Raw genomic sequence first — 17,238 nt, forward strand, 5'->3', positions numbered from 1 at the left:
GATATATTTATTGGATTCTACGATATATTTTTCATGTAAACAAATTCATTGAGTAAAATAAATGATTAACATGCACTCATTTGTGTGCGCTTTTCATCAATTGAATTGTTTAATTAGATTCTATGTTTAATTGGATTCTACAAACCGTAGAACTTATTGAGACTAGTTCATTTGTATGCTGATATAAGTAATCCACTTAAGACAGGTTCCTATTACAATTTCTAATTGGAGTTGTGTGTTTCGCTTTATCTACAAGCATCGGACGACCAGTAAAGTCTCAGAGCGATATGGACATTGTAGCGATCAATGACCTGGAATAGTGTTCACTGTGATGAAGAACATTTAGGCTTCCGTCTCGAGAGGAATATTTATCATGTAATATAGCACTTCTAAAATGCAGACATAAAGGTACTGGAAATTTTTGTTCCGAGTGTTTTAATGCACTAGCATGTTGTGTATGGTACGTTATGGCTTTTTAAAGTGGGACAGACAGTGTTTTACCGTGACGTGTTAGTTGCACAAAAGAAACAAATTAAATTTGATGCATTATTGTGTTTGAATCATTTCACTTTAATGATCAAAGCAAACAAAAAAATATATGATTTGTGTTCATATAATATTTGAGATATTTTGGCGTGTTTTTTTCTTCTGGGGGAATTTGTGACCACGTGGGTATTAATTAAAAATATACATTTATTAAAGATACACCACAGATTGAACGCTTTGACATTTTTCTGCCTAGGAACGAGCCAAATCAAGGTAACCAGTGATATAAGAATGCTGACAAAAAATCTGAAGGTTTCCATATTTATGCTAAACATGATTTTGATGCAATTTTCTTAAAGCGTTAGGAAAGCTTTAAGGCATACATATTATGTCACTGTTTTTCAGATATTTACGCAAAAATTCATTTCAAGACAAAAAAATAAAAATTGTCAAAACGGTTAATCTTTGAGAGTGCAGCTTTAAGACTAATACAATTTACTCATTAAAGTCTTTTTGTGCAACTATCAAGTGTAAGACTAATGTCCACCGTAAAGTTCGAATTTTCGATGTACCATTTGTCTTTGTAAAGGCCTTGTTTAATATTTGACGGAACAAAAAATTAGATGACGTTATTGCAGTTATTTCAACTGAAATCGAGCGTGAAATTAACAATTCTGCTATCTTTCAATGCTAAAATCAAGCGTTTAAAATGTTTGTCGATATAATTTATTATACAAATAAAACTCAGCAAGTGCAACCAAATATTCGCTGCACAGGGCGCTCTATTTTCGCATTAGTAGATAAAGCAATACCACTCGGTGATCACGCGCAGCCTTTATGCTCGGCATTGTAAGGCCAGACTGTTAAATATCCGCATGTTTATCGTCCACGTTCGCCTTAGTTTGTGGTGATTCGAAAGAAAAAACAAACATTTTTTGTACTAACGGCATCGCATTTCCCGGAAACATATTTGCGACCATTAAAAGGTACTTAAACACCGTAGAAAATTTCAAAATCACCACAGTTATTCCAATAGTTTTACATGTTTAAAAGCTTTTGGTGCATTTAACTGAATGTATATTTTGATTTGCCTTCCTGAACATTGTAATTTAACGTAATTTTAAAGGATGTTTGGTTTAATAGCTAGCTTACTTTCGAAGCGACAAACACAAGACTAGTATAGCGTGTCCTAATGCTATAACCACGCGGTAAAATCGAGGTCATATTAAACTTCCACTATTCTGTTTATTGTCAAAGGTCACAATGGTCCATGTGTTTCTAAAATCGGGTTTAGTTGCATAAAGGATTGAATCCCTTTTATAATAGAAAAGGTGACGCAATATTTCTTCACAGTATCCGAATGCTCATTTATGTACAGCGCATCGTTCCATTCGTACGTTCGTTTAAGTGTTGCAAGATCCTTATGGAATTCGTCTGGAATAAAAAGTGCTTTTAACATTTCTGACGTTAACTATTGTGTATTTGAATACATATGCTAAACTGTGAAGCTAACGTTTAATCAAGACATGATGGAGCGAACAAATAATAGTGCAAGTATGAACGGTGATAGTAACGTGTGCCAACGTAACGGAACTAACGTAAGCCCTGTGGGGACGCCAACGTCTCAGAATGGTGACGCCAAATTGCCGTTACAAGACATTTGCACGAAGAGAACTGTGAAAGATTGTGATGCAACCACAAGCACAAAAGTTGAAACTGTTGTGAAGCTGAAGTCACAAATTAGTTTATTACAATCAGTTGCAATTATAGTGGGCATTATAATTGGATCTGGTATTTTTGTTTCACCGGTGGGGATATTAAAGAACGTTAAATCTGTGGGTATGTCATGTGTGATGTGGGCTGTGTGTGGGGTGTTCTCCGGTCTGTGCGCCCTCTGTTACGCGGAGTTAGGCGCCTGCATCCCCCAGTCTGGCGGCGAGTACATCTACATTAAACGGGCGTTCGGAGACTTCCCCGGATTTTTATGCCTATGGATCAACTTCATTATCATCTCACCTGTGGGCATCGCCGCCTCGTCCCTCATATTCGCCACGTACGTGCTGAAGCCAATATTTCCGGACTGCGAGCCCCCAGCCGTGGCCTTGCGCCTTCTTGCCGCTCTAGTTGTCAGTAAGTACAATTTGTGCTCTTATAACAAAATGTGTATAAATGTACACATGCATTTCACTGCGAGCCCCGTCCCGCCCGCGGCCTTGCGCCATCTTGCCACTAGCTGTCAGTAAGTATTAATGCACCAGTTAATTGTAGCCATAGCTCCCAAGGTTTATACCGGGGATAGAGGGGGAAATTGGCCATGAGATTTTACCTTCCAGGTTGCCCCGCAGTGCCAGGTGCGTGCGGTGGTTTTTTTTTCGCGCCGAAGATAGCGGGGAATGGGCCTTATCTAGGATGTCCCCAGGGTGCGGGGGCATTTGGCGGGGATTTTACCAGCAGTTTGTTCCCGCAGGGCCGGGATTTTATCTTGGAATTACTAGACCGAAAGTCCCGACTATTCGCCGGACCTGTGTGTGTGGGGGGGGGGGCGTGGTAACAATTGACTGGTGCATAATGTTGACTCCTATCATTTAAACGATACGTGTAAACACAACAACTGAATTATAGCTAAAAACCACTGATTAGAACATTTTGAAATGCTGCACGTACCAGGTATATGCATATTTTCTGCACTCAGATGTTTCCTTCTTAATCGAATCTTGGCATGAATATGTATGAAATGCACATAATTATGCATTTCACTGGCAGTGTAGGGCTTTTGCTAAGCATCTTAGACATTGTTGGATTTATGTTAAGATATTCTGGTCCATTCTCATTGGTAGATTTTTTCGAAATCATGCAGAATTCCTCAATTTGACGTTACTGTTACAAATGCTTTTCTTAAGATAAATATGCCCTATTAAAAGTGCAAATACCTTGTTCAAAAGTGCCCCCCAACTGCCCCCGCTCGTCCTACGCCGATGTAATAAGCAAGACAATCGTATGAGCATTTTTTGTTTCCATAGATAAGAGTGTAGGGAAAGATTATATGGAGGTTAAAGATCACTGTGACCTTTGTGTTATATTTATGTGCACCATGATGCTGTAATTAAGTGCAACAATTATGTTTCCTGATTAAAGTACATACATTTAGAGTTTAGTTTAAACTAATTTATTTTACAACGATTGTAAAACAAGTTATCACGACATTATATTAATCACTCTCGCTGGCACGATGTTACGCGAGAGTGTGAAGTTACCACTTAAACCCTTATTGAAAAGACCCCGACCCCGACGCAGATGGTCTTTAACAAAATATGTACGTTAGTTTTAATAGATAAATGCTTTGGTCTATCAAAGTACTAGATGAAGTACTATGAAGTCTATTGTTATATTTTCTTTCAACTTGATTTACGTCTGATTACAAACAAGTATTTTTTTCGTATCTGTTTGCTTTTAAAGCAGCACTCTTACAGATTTACCGTTTTGACAACTTTTTTTATTTTTTGCCGTCTTGGAATGAGCCATATTTTGCGTAAATATCAACAACAAGTAATATAAGCCTCCTATAAGATCAGATCGCATATTTTCATATTTTCATTAATGTTCTATTGCTAAAAGTGTTACTAACGCTTTAAGAAAAATGCATACAACTTCAATTTTTGAACATAAATTTGAAAACCTGCGATCTGATTTTTTATCAGCAAACTTAAATATCATTGGTTTCCATGCATTTTCGCAGAAATTAGCTCGTTCCAAAACATAAAATAAACAAAAGTTGTCAAAAAGTTCAATCTGTGAGAGTGTAGCTTTAATGATATTCGTCATGGCTTTATATGGTTTACCATATCTCTGGCACAACAAGAAAATTGAATTATTGTAAATTCTGATGTCAATATCCTGAGCTTATATGGATAGAGAGTAAGGCCTAAAAAAAATTGTTTGGTTAGGGTTACATCCTTTTCAAAAATAGGTAGGGTAGGTAGGCTTTTTATTTTTTTTATTTTTTTTTTTATTAGGCTTTATATAAGAATATCATTTTCATCATTGGAGAATGGTGTTAAAGCTATCTTCTGTATAAGCATTTAAGGTTTAAACTACATATTGAAAAGCAATTTAAAAAAAAACAACACTTTTTTTTTTTTAGTTTTTCATTTTTTTTTCAAACTGACTATAAAAACGGTAGGGTCGGCGCCTATTTCGTAGGTAGGGTCGGGTAACCCGAACCAAATGTATTTTTTTTTAGGCCTTTAAATTTGGAAAGTTATTTTGGCCGGTTCGCTTCAGTTGTGATCCAGGAGTAACTGTACGCATTTGACTTACAATTGACTTACTTTTATATATATTGCAAGTCTTCACCTCGTCCGTATTTTTTTAAGACAAAGGTCGATAAATTGCTAAAGCCATGATGGTATCGTTAGTGGCGTCGGCACTTAAAACTATTAACTTGGTCACGACTCACATACTGCGTTCAAGATACTTACATGAAAGTTAGTAATTCGGAACTCCTCGGCCATTTTTATGTTTTCAATAAAAATGGCCGAAGAGCTCCGAATGCAATTTTCCATCGATGTATAGGTCACATACTACGAAATAAATGCCTAAATAATATTCTTAGGAATCTCAATTTGTTATGCATATACCCGATGCTGTTTTCGATGAAAAAAAGGCCGCGGTGCTCCGATTGCATGCATCACATAGCACCAGTTGGAATACGCACACGTGTTAAAAGACCCATAACTCCGGCTTACAAACCGGTTTAAGTTATGTCCCCTTTTCGGCAAAAACAACATACAGTGTAAGCACAATCTTGCCGTGCACTTATGATAAATCAGACTTAAAAGTGTAAAGTTAGTTTATTATTTATGATATTCATCCCCCATGTTTTCAGCGTTACTGGTTAGTCTGAACTGTCTGGACGTGAAATGGTCAGCGAAGGTCCAAGTGGTCATCACGGGTTGCAAGCTGGCCGCACTCCTCATGATCATCGTCATTGGATTCGTGTGGATGGAACAAGGTACTGAACCCGCAGTTTGTTTATTTTATAAATGAAGGATGGATAAGACAATGTGATCACGATTCTGTGTTTTATTGACTCATGTTAGAGGCATAGACGAGTTAGGCGCCTCGCGGTCTCGTCACTCGTTCCTTAAAGATGAAAAAGACTGAAAAAAACGCGGGATTTCTTTGTTATATTCTCACATCTTTATTCTTTTCATAAATACAGTACTTAACCTATATTTTTCTCCTCAAAATGCTTAGAAATGATGCAAGGTTTTATTTTTTATTTCCGCGCATCCTTTTTTTTAATCTCGTGTTTTCATAGATTTTGAGGAGAAAATCAGATGAATCGAACGAAAAAAAACGCGTAACTTTAGAGGATTTTTAGAGAAAACTGTTTAAGTGTTGGCATCTAGTGTCGAAGCCATGTCGTAGGTGTATGAATGCTATTTGTCCGAATGTGCTAGTCCAAATGTTAGGTGTTCGAATATGCTAGGTGTCCGAATGCTATATGTCCAAATATGCTAATCCGATTGCTTGATTTCCGAATATTCTAGTCCGAATATTCCAGTCTCCGAATATGCTGAGTGTCCGAATGTTATTGGCCGAATATAATATGTGTCCGAACATTAGATGTCCGAATATGCAATTCGTCCGAATGCTAGGTGCCCAAATACACTAGGTGTCTGAAAGTTGGTCGCATGACTCATGCTCAAATATGTGTTGACTTACCCCTCTTGGTAAAGCCACCATGCGGCTATCTTGTTATCACTTTAGGCTTTCCGTTATTTAAATAATTACGCAGGATTTAGGAAGATATGTATCAATTTTCTTATATATGCTAGAGGGATTTCAAACCTTGCTTTACGCGATAAACAGAATCCCCAGATGGGTATCACTCACTAAGACACGCCTTTAACCAAGGACTGTGGGGTCTTTGGTTGGAGATGTTTAAGGGACGCTTTTCATGACCCCTCAAAATGGGCACAGAGCCGATCTGCTAGATGGAATAGAACGAAATATACGCCATTTGAATGATTGAGTATAAATTATACCTTACCACAACAACATAGTGTTTCTTTTGTCATATTGAGGAATATATGGGCTACATTAATAAAATAATTTAACCTTATGCTTTAGCTTCTTTTTTAATTAGCTGTGTTCAACCCTGATTTATCAGGTTTTAAAGCCTTTTGGATGAGAATAAAGAACGAAAGCAGTTAGTTAGGCGACCACAGTCCTTACATTTAATAATCCACTTATATCTTAAAGATTGACGAAGAACAGTTTTCCTGCAAAACTCATTTTATTGTCATCCCTTTCCTATTAACGAAACGAGGTGTCATTCAAATTCGCGATTTATGTATCGATTTGCTATGAAAACAAATTAGACGCCGCTCAAGGAAGAGTCTTGACGAAATCCTGTAGCGTGATTTATATGCATTTAAAATCTGAAACAGCTTAGTTCGCTAATTAATGTTTATTTTATTGCGTATGGTAATTGCTAGTTCCTTATATAGGAAAGATGCGTAAATAGCCTCTTTTTATTTCTGCAAGAAAGCACTTGATCACGTTACAGTGACAGGGGTGAAATTTCTTGATAATCGAATGACAGTCCGTTTTCCGTCCGTCCGTCGTCCGCTGATAAAACCACTCAACGTTCAAATGATTCTTGGGTGGACCTCTTTTAAAGCTGCTGAAATTATTGTAATTCCTGCAGAACCTTGGTTGAAATGGCAACGTAAAGGAAAGCAGTATATGACTTGAACATATTTTAACATGTTCAGCTGTCCGCCCTGTTAGCTCAATCGGTAAAGCGTTGGAATGTAATTAGGACAATCCGGGTTCGGTTCCCGGGCGGAACAGGTCGATTCTGTTGTGATTGGTTATGAAATTCCCACTGCTCCCCATGATATGTACAGCGTACAGAAGTTGTTAGTTCCTTGCAGAGGTGACGGCACATAGTACTGGTTAACCGCCTGATAGGTTGGCCAGGATAGGTGTGCGGTGGTTGAACTGTCACCCTGGGACCCTTCAAGGTGCTCAAGCCGGGACACGGAGTGTAAACTACTAACAACACAACCACATGTTCAGCTAATGACCTGAGTTGAGTGATTAAGGCCACCATAATATTCTTGTTTTACTGTTTGTGGGTCATTCCTCACAAGGCTTGTACGTAAACAACATTGAATAGTAGAACGATTATGAAAAGCGACATGAACGTATACTTGTAGGTGCAGTTGCACATATATGTAAATGTTGCAGAATAGGTTAAAGATTGAGAAACGCCACATGAACGTGTACTTGTAGGTGCAGTTGCATATATTTGTTTATATATGTAAACGATGCAGCATTGATTAGTACAAATATGAGAAGGATTGCGAAAGGCCGCAAGAACGTGTACCGGGAGGTGTAATGGGACATTTATGTAAACGTTACAGCGTAGGAGAAAGACTGAGAAACGCTACATGAACGTGTACTTGTAAGCGTAGTTGCACAAACATGTAAACGTTGCAGAATTGGAGAAATATTGTGAAACGCCACATAAACGTGCACAAATATGTAAACGCTGCAGAATAGGAGAAACGTGTAATTGCACAAATATGTAAACGCTGCAATTGAGTTTAAAGTGGTTTTCAATTTTTTTCTTCACAATTGTTTTAGTCTTACTGATATTTGCCTAATCATTTTTCCATGGCATTTTAAACATACATGGTTGACGTAGCGCAATAAGATCACAAGTACACGTACCCGTAGTGATTCGCAACATCTTCATTACCTTTAAATTGATATCATTTACCCTAATCCAGTTTTTTTCAACACCAAGGATCCGGTGAAAACTTTCAGGACGGGTTCACTGACAGTGACTTCAGCGCGGGCTCCATCGCCATTGCATTCTACTCGGGCTTCTGGGCTTTCGGGGGATGGTGAGGAAATCTCATTAACTTCTTTTAAAAGCCCGTTTTTCACTAGGTCGGAGTCTGATGTTTATACTGAAGACTAAATATAAAATACAACAAAAAATATCATCTTAATATAAATTTTACATTAAAACACTAAAATTAATTAATACTATTATTTAAAATTGTACAAACTACTTCTACTGATATACCGGCATACATCCTAGGTTGTTTACGGCGGAAAATGGCCGAGGTGATACGAATGGGAATAAAGCATGACTCCGTATACAACTTTCAATAACTTAATGTTGTTTTTTTGTATATCATAGGCATGGAGTATCTTCAGATGTGTTGTTTATCTCATTGTATGTACAAAAAAGGATATTTATCAGCATTGTAGACACAAACAATGAGGCAACCGCCTGTGATTCATAGTTAACTTAGAGGTGACATTTTATATTCTGATGAAAAATGCCATTCGGAGCTTCTCGGCCATTTTCTTTGTTTGCGATAAAAATGGCAGAGGAGTTCCGAATGGAAAAATGCATGCGTTTATGTCACATACCACTAAATCTTACTGGTCGTATGGCACGATATGAATAGCAGCAGTTCATTTCATTCACTTCACGATGGTCGCGGGTTTGATCTCTCCATTATAATTTTCTCTACTGATAAAAAAGAGGTGAACTATTCAAACCACCAGTGTCCATGCAACAAATATATACAATACAAGCTACATTGCTACAAATATATGTTGGCAATGGTAGAGATGTTGATTACGATGAGTCATAAATATAGAATTTTAATATATTTTTATAAAAAAAAGATTTTTTTTCCAGTGTGTATTAAATCGTTTTCTTGTGTGTTCCAGGAGCTATCTTAATTTCCTCACAGATGAACTTATAGAACCTCATAAGTAAGTGTGTACGTGTTCGAGTATTCTCTTAGCGAAAACTAATAGCTACGGTTATAATTCAATAGTATGTATGCTATATATACTTCATATCAGTCACCCTTGGCCGTATTAACCTACGTCCTGAGTCTCAGTTTAAGACTCAGACTCAGAAAAGCTAGATATCAATTTTGTAAAATTAATGCTATTTAAGGACCAACGTATGTGAAAAATGATGTATGTGCTACAAATAATATGTCAGTCTACATTTAGGTATAACTTTTTTTGTTAAAACTGGTAATTTTTATATTATATACTAGTATGTATTTTAAAACATTTAAATGTTCAGTTTTCTGAGCCTCAGTCTAAAACATACACTCAAGATGAATACGGCTCCATTCATAAAATAATGAAGATGCTTTGTTTCAAAATTTTGGTCACTTACCACTTAATCTTACTGGAAAATTATGCATGTACTGTATTATACCAGTATAACCTAATGTTTATTATGTTTCTGCCTCTTTCAGAAACCTTCCACGGGCCATAGTGATCTCAATCACCATAGTGACGACCGTGTACCTGGTCGCGAACATCGCCTACTTTGCCGTTCTCTCCCCCGCCGAAATGCTCGCGTCATCCGCCGTCGCTGTCGTACGTATATCTAGGAATGATGTGGCGGCCATTGCTTGCTTTTGTTAAAGCTGCACTCTCACAGATGGACCGTTTAGAACACTTTTTTTTGTCTTAGAATGAGCCAAGTTTTGCTTAAAGGCCTGAACCCCCCCCCCCCACAGTGATGTATTCATTATTTTCTGTGCTAAAATGTTCGCTTTCGTTTTTGCTGTCCCTTTCAGGATCATTGTTGAGGTACGGCTATGCTGTCATGTGACATTATGTTTATGTTTGTGATATACAGAAACAGTAGCTTTCAGTGAACTGATAAGCCACTGCTCTCATAGTTATAACCCTTTAAACGTTTTAACGTAATATCGTTACAGACGTTCTCCGACCAGACGATCCCGTCATTCTCCTGGGTGACGCCCATCCTGATCGCCGTCTCTGTCATGGGCGCCATCAACGGAAACTCACTCTCAATGTCTAGGTATTATTTCCCCCGCCGCGCCCCCGCCCCGCCCCGCCCCCGCCCCGCCCCCGCCCACTCCAAAACCGTACAGACGGACACAGAGGGAAGACGTTACAAACGTTCAAAATATAATCCACGTAACTTTACAATGAGTTTACTCAGCATAAACCTTTCCGATAACCCATTCATCTGCCCCAGAATACACATCAACCGGGAGAATTAGTCCCCGGAAGTAGAAAAGTTATATTTCGAAGCTCATGCTTCAATATTGGCTTGTTTGGGTGTAGCAAATGTTTCTTGTATAATTCTTTATATTAAAACAAATAATTATGAAAGAAACTTCCGAGGACTAAAGCCGCCGGTGGAAGTGTATTTCAGAGGTAGGCGCATTAGTATATATCGGAAAGGACAATATCAACACAGATCCGCTCAGCCCGAAATTTTAAACCCATACTATGTCAATCTGATTAAAATTATATCCTGAATAAGCTCTGCATTCGTCGCGCATGAAGGAAAAATCCACCTTGCCTGGATTTATATTTCGATTTTTCGATTAAAAAATGCATACAATCCATTATAAAATGGTGGACATTAACCCATGATGACACGGTTACAGGTTGTTCATGACAGGGGCGGAGCAGAACCATCTACCCAACTTCATTTCCATGATACATGTACGGAATCTCACACCTGCCCCGTCCCTCATTGTCATCGTAAGTAACAAGAGACTGGAACAATCTCAATTTTTGCTGGCACTTCATATAAAATTTGACAATAAGAGAAATTTCTTTCAACCCAAGTCAGTAAATTTTACGACGCAAAATTATCCTATTTTTGTAGTATATTTTTCTCTAAATCAACAGAAAAAGCCCAGTTTATATTCTTTATATATATATATACACACAGATCATCCTCGGCACCCCAGCGTATCATATCCTTTCATATAGGTTATGCTACGCTGTGGGGCGGAGGATGATATGGATGAACCAGTGACCTAATGTATTTACAATGTATATTCGCAGATGGCGCTGACACTGCTAATGCAGAGTTTTGAGGAGATATTTTACCTGATTGAGCTGATGGGCTTTGGATTCTCCATCGTTCTCACGTGCGTGTTCGCGGGCCAGATATACCTCCGCTATAAGGAGCCAGACCTCCACAGGCCCATCAAGGTGAATGCAACCATGACTGCCTTAACAAGCAACGATTTTATTAGTGACCAACGACTTTATAAGTAACCACTTACTTTCTTAGCAACCAATGACTTCGTTAGCAATCAGTGACAACTGCTTTCATTCGAAGCATCAACTAACTTCTTAAGGAGCTAATGGCTTCCTAAGTAACCAATGACTTCCTTCACAACCTATGACCTCCTTAGCAACCATTGGCTACCTTAGTCACCAGTGTCTTTGTTAGAAACCACTTTCTATTTTAACAACTACCTACATCCATAACAACCAATGACTTCCATAGCAACCAATGACTTCCTTAGCAACATTCGGCTTTGATTGCTATCACACCCTTTGTTCCTGCGAACAACCAGCTGACGACGTCTTGACTTCCCTTGATATGCTATTGCAACATCCTTAATAACCACTGATGTTTGGTCGTTTAAATCAGTTGAACGATATAGGGCCTTTTTGTTCCTCTTGATCGTTATTGCTATCATTATTACAATAACAACAACAACGTCAACCTTTCTTACATGCTTATCCAGCTGCCACTGGCCCTTCCGGTGTTTCTGCTGCTTGCCAGCCTTGTGATCCTGTCGCTTACAGTCTACCAGAAGCCGGAGGAAAGCCTGCTGTGCATCCTCCTCATTGCCGCCGGCGGACCATTGTACGTCGTCGGCGTCATGTGGCGCAAAAAACCCCGACCATTGCAGCGATGGATCAGTAAGTGCCAGCACCTGATTGCATATTTACATATCTATTAGTAATGAAATTATATATTGATGGTAAAACGTATCATTGCTATTCCTAATGTATTCATACATCGTTTAATATTTATGCCATGTTGATTATTGTTTTAAAGACAATTCTGTGGTTAATTAAATACAAAGAGATTGAAGAGCCTTCGCTGCTTTTTTGTCTGCTTCGTGTATAGCTGTATAAACATGAATATTACAAATACTTTATAAAAGTAGCTTTCAACGGTGAACGCTTGCACATAGTTTATTATATTTCGATCGTCTTAAAGATTGCGTTTATTTTCTTCTTTTTTTACTTTCAGGTTCGTGTACAAAGCTTCTACAAAATATACTGTTTGTTTGTCCATCCGACAATAAATCTGCTGATTTATGACACGATTGTCTAGTTAAAAATAAAACTAATCTGACCTAATATTTATGTTCGTATGTTTGGACACATTCCATTTTAAGACAATACATAATTATATTATTGTAAAGAGATATCCGTAATACATTACACTTAAAATAGCTAATTTCCGCCAAAAAAGTCATTGGAAGGGGTCATCAGAGGTTCTTGACGGGCTGACGTGGCCATCGGTGGTGACGTTATCCATAACACTGGATTGACTATCAATCGTGACGTCATTCACAAGGTTGACGCGACGCTCATTTGCGACGTCATTTACCAGGCTAACGTGACCATATGTTGTGACATCATTAACAGGGCTCGCGTGACTATCGGCGGTACCATCACTCACTGGGCTCGCGTGACGATCGGCGGTACCATCACTCACAGGGATTGCGTGACTATCAACGGTGACACAATTCACAAGGCTAACCAGACCATCAGTTGGGACGTCATAGTCCGTGTTGACATTACTACATATATATGTTGTTGTCTTTGGGATGTTCATGTGCCCCGACCACCTAAATACCGGGTTACACATCTGTTTTCATTGGCGGGAGTAGTCATGGGAACTGCTGAATGTGGCGTCACACGTGACGTCAATAACCTCGTGGCTGCTCGTGTACTCAAAAGTCGTTGAAGACAATGCGAGTCTCGTGTGCCGACTGCGAAATAAGATGGGAGCTTGAATCCATCTCACACCTGTAGAAATGAATTTAGACGTGCTTGTTAACGACGCACCTGTTCATCTACCATGATAACTATTATTACTGATTATAAATAAATTTCATATGCAAATATTTATGCAGGCACACACTTCATCTTCAACCAATCAAAACACAAATGAAAGAGTAGAGGTAAAATGTAAAGGTCGATATTAACGTTGCACGGTTTATCGTCATCGTCATGTGTATTTGTTAACGTTCATATCACCATCTTCCGTGTTTCTTCTTACTGGAAACGTCAACTTAAGATGCCAAAGTTGAAAAGTTAACGATATTGTAGCTTAGACATGACCCAACTCATAGCTTCAGTTAATCAAAATCTCAAGACCAGCTAGAACATTATAACATTGTTGGCGCTGTTGGCGGGGCGCGTGTATCAGAAGTGCACGCGCATCGCAACGGTCCAGTCGTTCGTCGTCGTGAACACCTTTACAAGCCATGTGCAGCGGGTTTCCGGGTGAGCGGTATCTGGTAGTTGGCGTCACGATAGAATGTCATGTTGACGCCGTAGTGGCTGGCGCCCGTCACCGGAACCACCGTATGTTGGTTTTTGTCGTGATGGATGTGCCCTTTGCGAGGGAATAATGGGGTAATATTAGTTTTTAAAAATAACAAGAAGAGAGGAAAAATTATTGTGGCCACCTTGGTAAAAGTTGCGTACATCTTCACATACACGTCCGTGCCGACGGGTAGGTGCAGCGGGTTTCCGGGTGAGCGGTATCTGGAAGTTGGCGTCGCGATAGAATGTCAAGTTGACGCCGTAGTGGCTGGCTCCCGTCACCGGAACCACCGTATGTTGGTAGTTGTCGTGATGGATGTGCCCTTGGGGAGAGTGTAATAGTGTACTATAAGTTTGTACAAATATTTAGAAGAGAGGAAAAAAATTCAGTCCACCTTGATGTTATTTTTCTAAATACGTGTAAAAATCTCATTTTTAAGACATATATAATAAAATAATTTTATAACAATAAAATTAGTACACTGAAACCTTAAATTCTACTAAATGCTACTCGAATAAGACCGACTTCGGAAATTTTCTGTTACAGAATAACTGTATTTGTTATATGCTTTCCGGTGGTTTATGGAGATTTTTATAGTTATTTATAAGTGAAATAAAATTGATATTTTTCACTGTTTTAAAATTTTAGCCTGCTCTCGGCTCCAAATCCATCGCCAGCGCGCACAGGGCTGGAACTCAATTCCAACGACGTCATTTCCGAAATTACTACTTGCGCTTTTTTCTAAAAAGTGTTGTTTAATGTCTTTATATCCAATTTAGGCATATATTAAAAACCAGTGTAAGATAAGCTATATATTTAACCTCGTTAACTCCAAAAGTTAATATTTCACTCGTGGCTACACCACTCGTGAAATATAACTTTTGGTGCTCTATCGGTGAAAATAAAACAAAACGGTCATATACTTAAACAAACACTATCCCCTACGTATTAACGTTATTTACATAACGGGGTTCGATTGTATAAAGAAAAGCTTACAAGACACAGACCATTGACAACAGATGAATGTATCAGCGCTTTTGGCATAACCAGGAGATAATGCTAAAAATCTGACCTATCTAAGTAGTAAATACACAATACCTGAAGAAGTTTCGTTTCTTTGGACATCGCACTCCATCCCGACTGTCCAGTTGTAACTGCGGATGATGAAAATGTTGATGTGGTCGTGCTCGGCGTAAACCAGCTCATTAGAGTAAACTAACGTATTGTTACGTATCTGTTCCGGAATTAAATTTTGTTGATAAGTCGAAATCAAAATGCAAAGTGATGATGCAGATACAAGGCCTTATCCCAGAAAAGTATTGAGGTGCAACCAGTATTGGGGGCGGGTGCGGGTTGGAAGTACCCCCTTCTGCGTTGTGAAAAGGAATTAGGTATTGAAACTCGATTCGTGATTTATTTTAAGCATATTCTTTGTGTTTTTAATATTTACACCTCAACTTCCATTCCTTAAATAAACGGCCCTTCGGCAATTACGCATATATCAATGTACATCTTCGGATATGTTCAGAGCGCGAATCATCGCATCTAAAAGGGCAAATTACACCAATTGGGAGGTGTTTACTGATCGTCACATGTCTTATTTATTTTTGTTAACGCATGCCAGTGAATCAAAGCATCGTCATTCCATCTCGGACCATTGGCTACTTTCCATCTTTATAGGTTCTGAGGCTGTCTGATTTATGATTTCAAAATCAGTCTGAAAAGGCAGGTTCTACTTAATCTCATTTTTTTGTTTACGTTTTTCACCCCAATTTTGCATCCCTGCACCGGATATCGTATTTATTTAAACGTAACCTTTTTTCTGAAGTTTTCTGAAGTTGCTTAATGTTTTGTTCACAAGCGAAACTTTATTCCCATATATTGTGCTGGGGTCGTGAAGCATTAGAAGGAATACGTGTGTTATCGCATGGAAATTAGTCAATTGATAATGGAAACACTATTTAGAGGTCATAATATAAATATTTTGTTATTCAAGTTTGTCAGCATACAACTTAAGAACTTAAATCAACTTGTTAAAAAGTGTTAATTTATTATTTGTTAAAAGTATTTTTATCATTCGCGTTTCAAATTTACGTTAAAAAAAGTATTTTTGGACTATTTGTCCGTAGCAGTATAACCGTAGTAAGCCGGGCCGTTCTTTTTACAGAATAGGTGAGGGAGAATTACTTTACCGTTTTCTTAAATTAAATATTCCTAACAGTTCTTGAAAGAAATGATGAATTATTGGTGTAAATATAATATATATGTCAGAGGCGAGGGTGCCGGTGTGGCCATCAGCAGGCGGCCCATGTCCACCTGGATATCCCAACCCTATCCATTATAGCTTACCCGGATCGCATCGTACACAATGTAGCCTGAAACATGAAATAGAGACCAGCAAATCTTATAAACAGCGACCCCTACATTGGCGTTCATTTTCATTTCATCATGTCTTACGATACTGATGCAGTGACGGTAAATCATTGACAGTAAACAAAGACCCACTTCACCTTATTTCAGTAACCACTACATTGTCGTTTTCTCCCCCTTTATCATTGTTAAGGAGATTAATGTAGTGACGGTAAATCATTGACAGTAAACAAAGACCCACTTCACCTGATTTCAGCAACCACTACATTGTCGTTGTCTCCCCCTTTATCATTGCTAAGGAGATTAATGTAGTGACGGTAAATCATTGACAGTAAACAAAGACCCACTTCACCTGATTTCAGCAACCACTACATTGTCGTTGTCTCCCCCTTTATCATTGCTAAGGAGATTAATGTAGTGACGGTAAATCATTGACAGTAAACAAAGACCCACTTCACCTGATTTCAGTAACCACTACATTGTCGTTGTCTCCCGCTTTATCATTGCTAAGGAGATTAATGTAGTGACGGTAAATCATTGACAGTAAACAAAGACCCACTTCACCTGATTTCAGCAAACATTACATTGTCGTTGTCTCCCCCTTTATCGTTGCTAAGGAGAGTAATGTAGTGACGGTAAATCATTGACAGTAAACAAAGACCCACTTCACCTGATTTCAGCAACCACTACATTGTCGTTGTCTCCCCCTTTATCGTTGCTAAGGAGATTAATGTAGTGACAGTAAAGCATTGACAGTAAACAAAGATCCACTTCACCTGATTTCAGTAACCACTACATTGTCGTTGTCTCCCCCTTTTTCGTTGCTAAGGAGATTGATGTAGTGACGGTAAATCATTGACAGTAAACAAAGACCCACTTCACCTGATTTCAGTAACCACTACATTGTCGTTTTCTCCCCCTTTATCATTGCTAAGGAGATTGATGCAGTGACGGTAAATCATTGACAGTAA

General features: G+C 38.5%; 1 protein-coding gene across 3 annotated transcripts; it reads left to right on the plus strand.

Moving 5' to 3' along the window:
* The first annotated feature begins 34 nt into the window (after positions 1-34).
* On the plus strand, positions 35-14,432 carry LOC128227168 (large neutral amino acids transporter small subunit 1-like). Of its 3 annotated transcripts, none has more exons than XM_052937427.1 (11): positions 35-408; positions 1,647-2,616; positions 5,372-5,497; positions 8,309-8,408; positions 9,253-9,297; positions 9,801-9,924; positions 10,272-10,375; positions 10,974-11,070; positions 11,380-11,529; positions 12,075-12,252; positions 12,590-14,432. In XM_052937427.1, exons 2-11 carry the CDS (start codon positions 2,013-2,015, stop codon positions 12,658-12,660), a joined length of 1,599 nt encoding a protein of 532 aa, XP_052793387.1. In that variant the 5' UTR covers positions 35-408; positions 1,647-2,012; the 3' UTR covers positions 12,661-14,432. The 3 variants fall into 3 exon arrangements, with proteins under 3 accessions (XP_052793387.1, XP_052793388.1, XP_052793389.1); XM_052937428.1 differs by having other exon boundaries at positions 1,744-2,616; XM_052937429.1 differs by having other exon boundaries at positions 1,865-2,616.
* Positions 14,433-17,238: the final 2,806 nt, after the last annotated feature.

Source organism: Mya arenaria, chromosome 3 (assembly GCF_026914265.1).
Source record: "Mya arenaria isolate MELC-2E11 chromosome 3, ASM2691426v1".
Lineage (NCBI taxonomy): Eukaryota > Metazoa > Mollusca > Bivalvia > Myida > Myidae > Mya > Mya arenaria.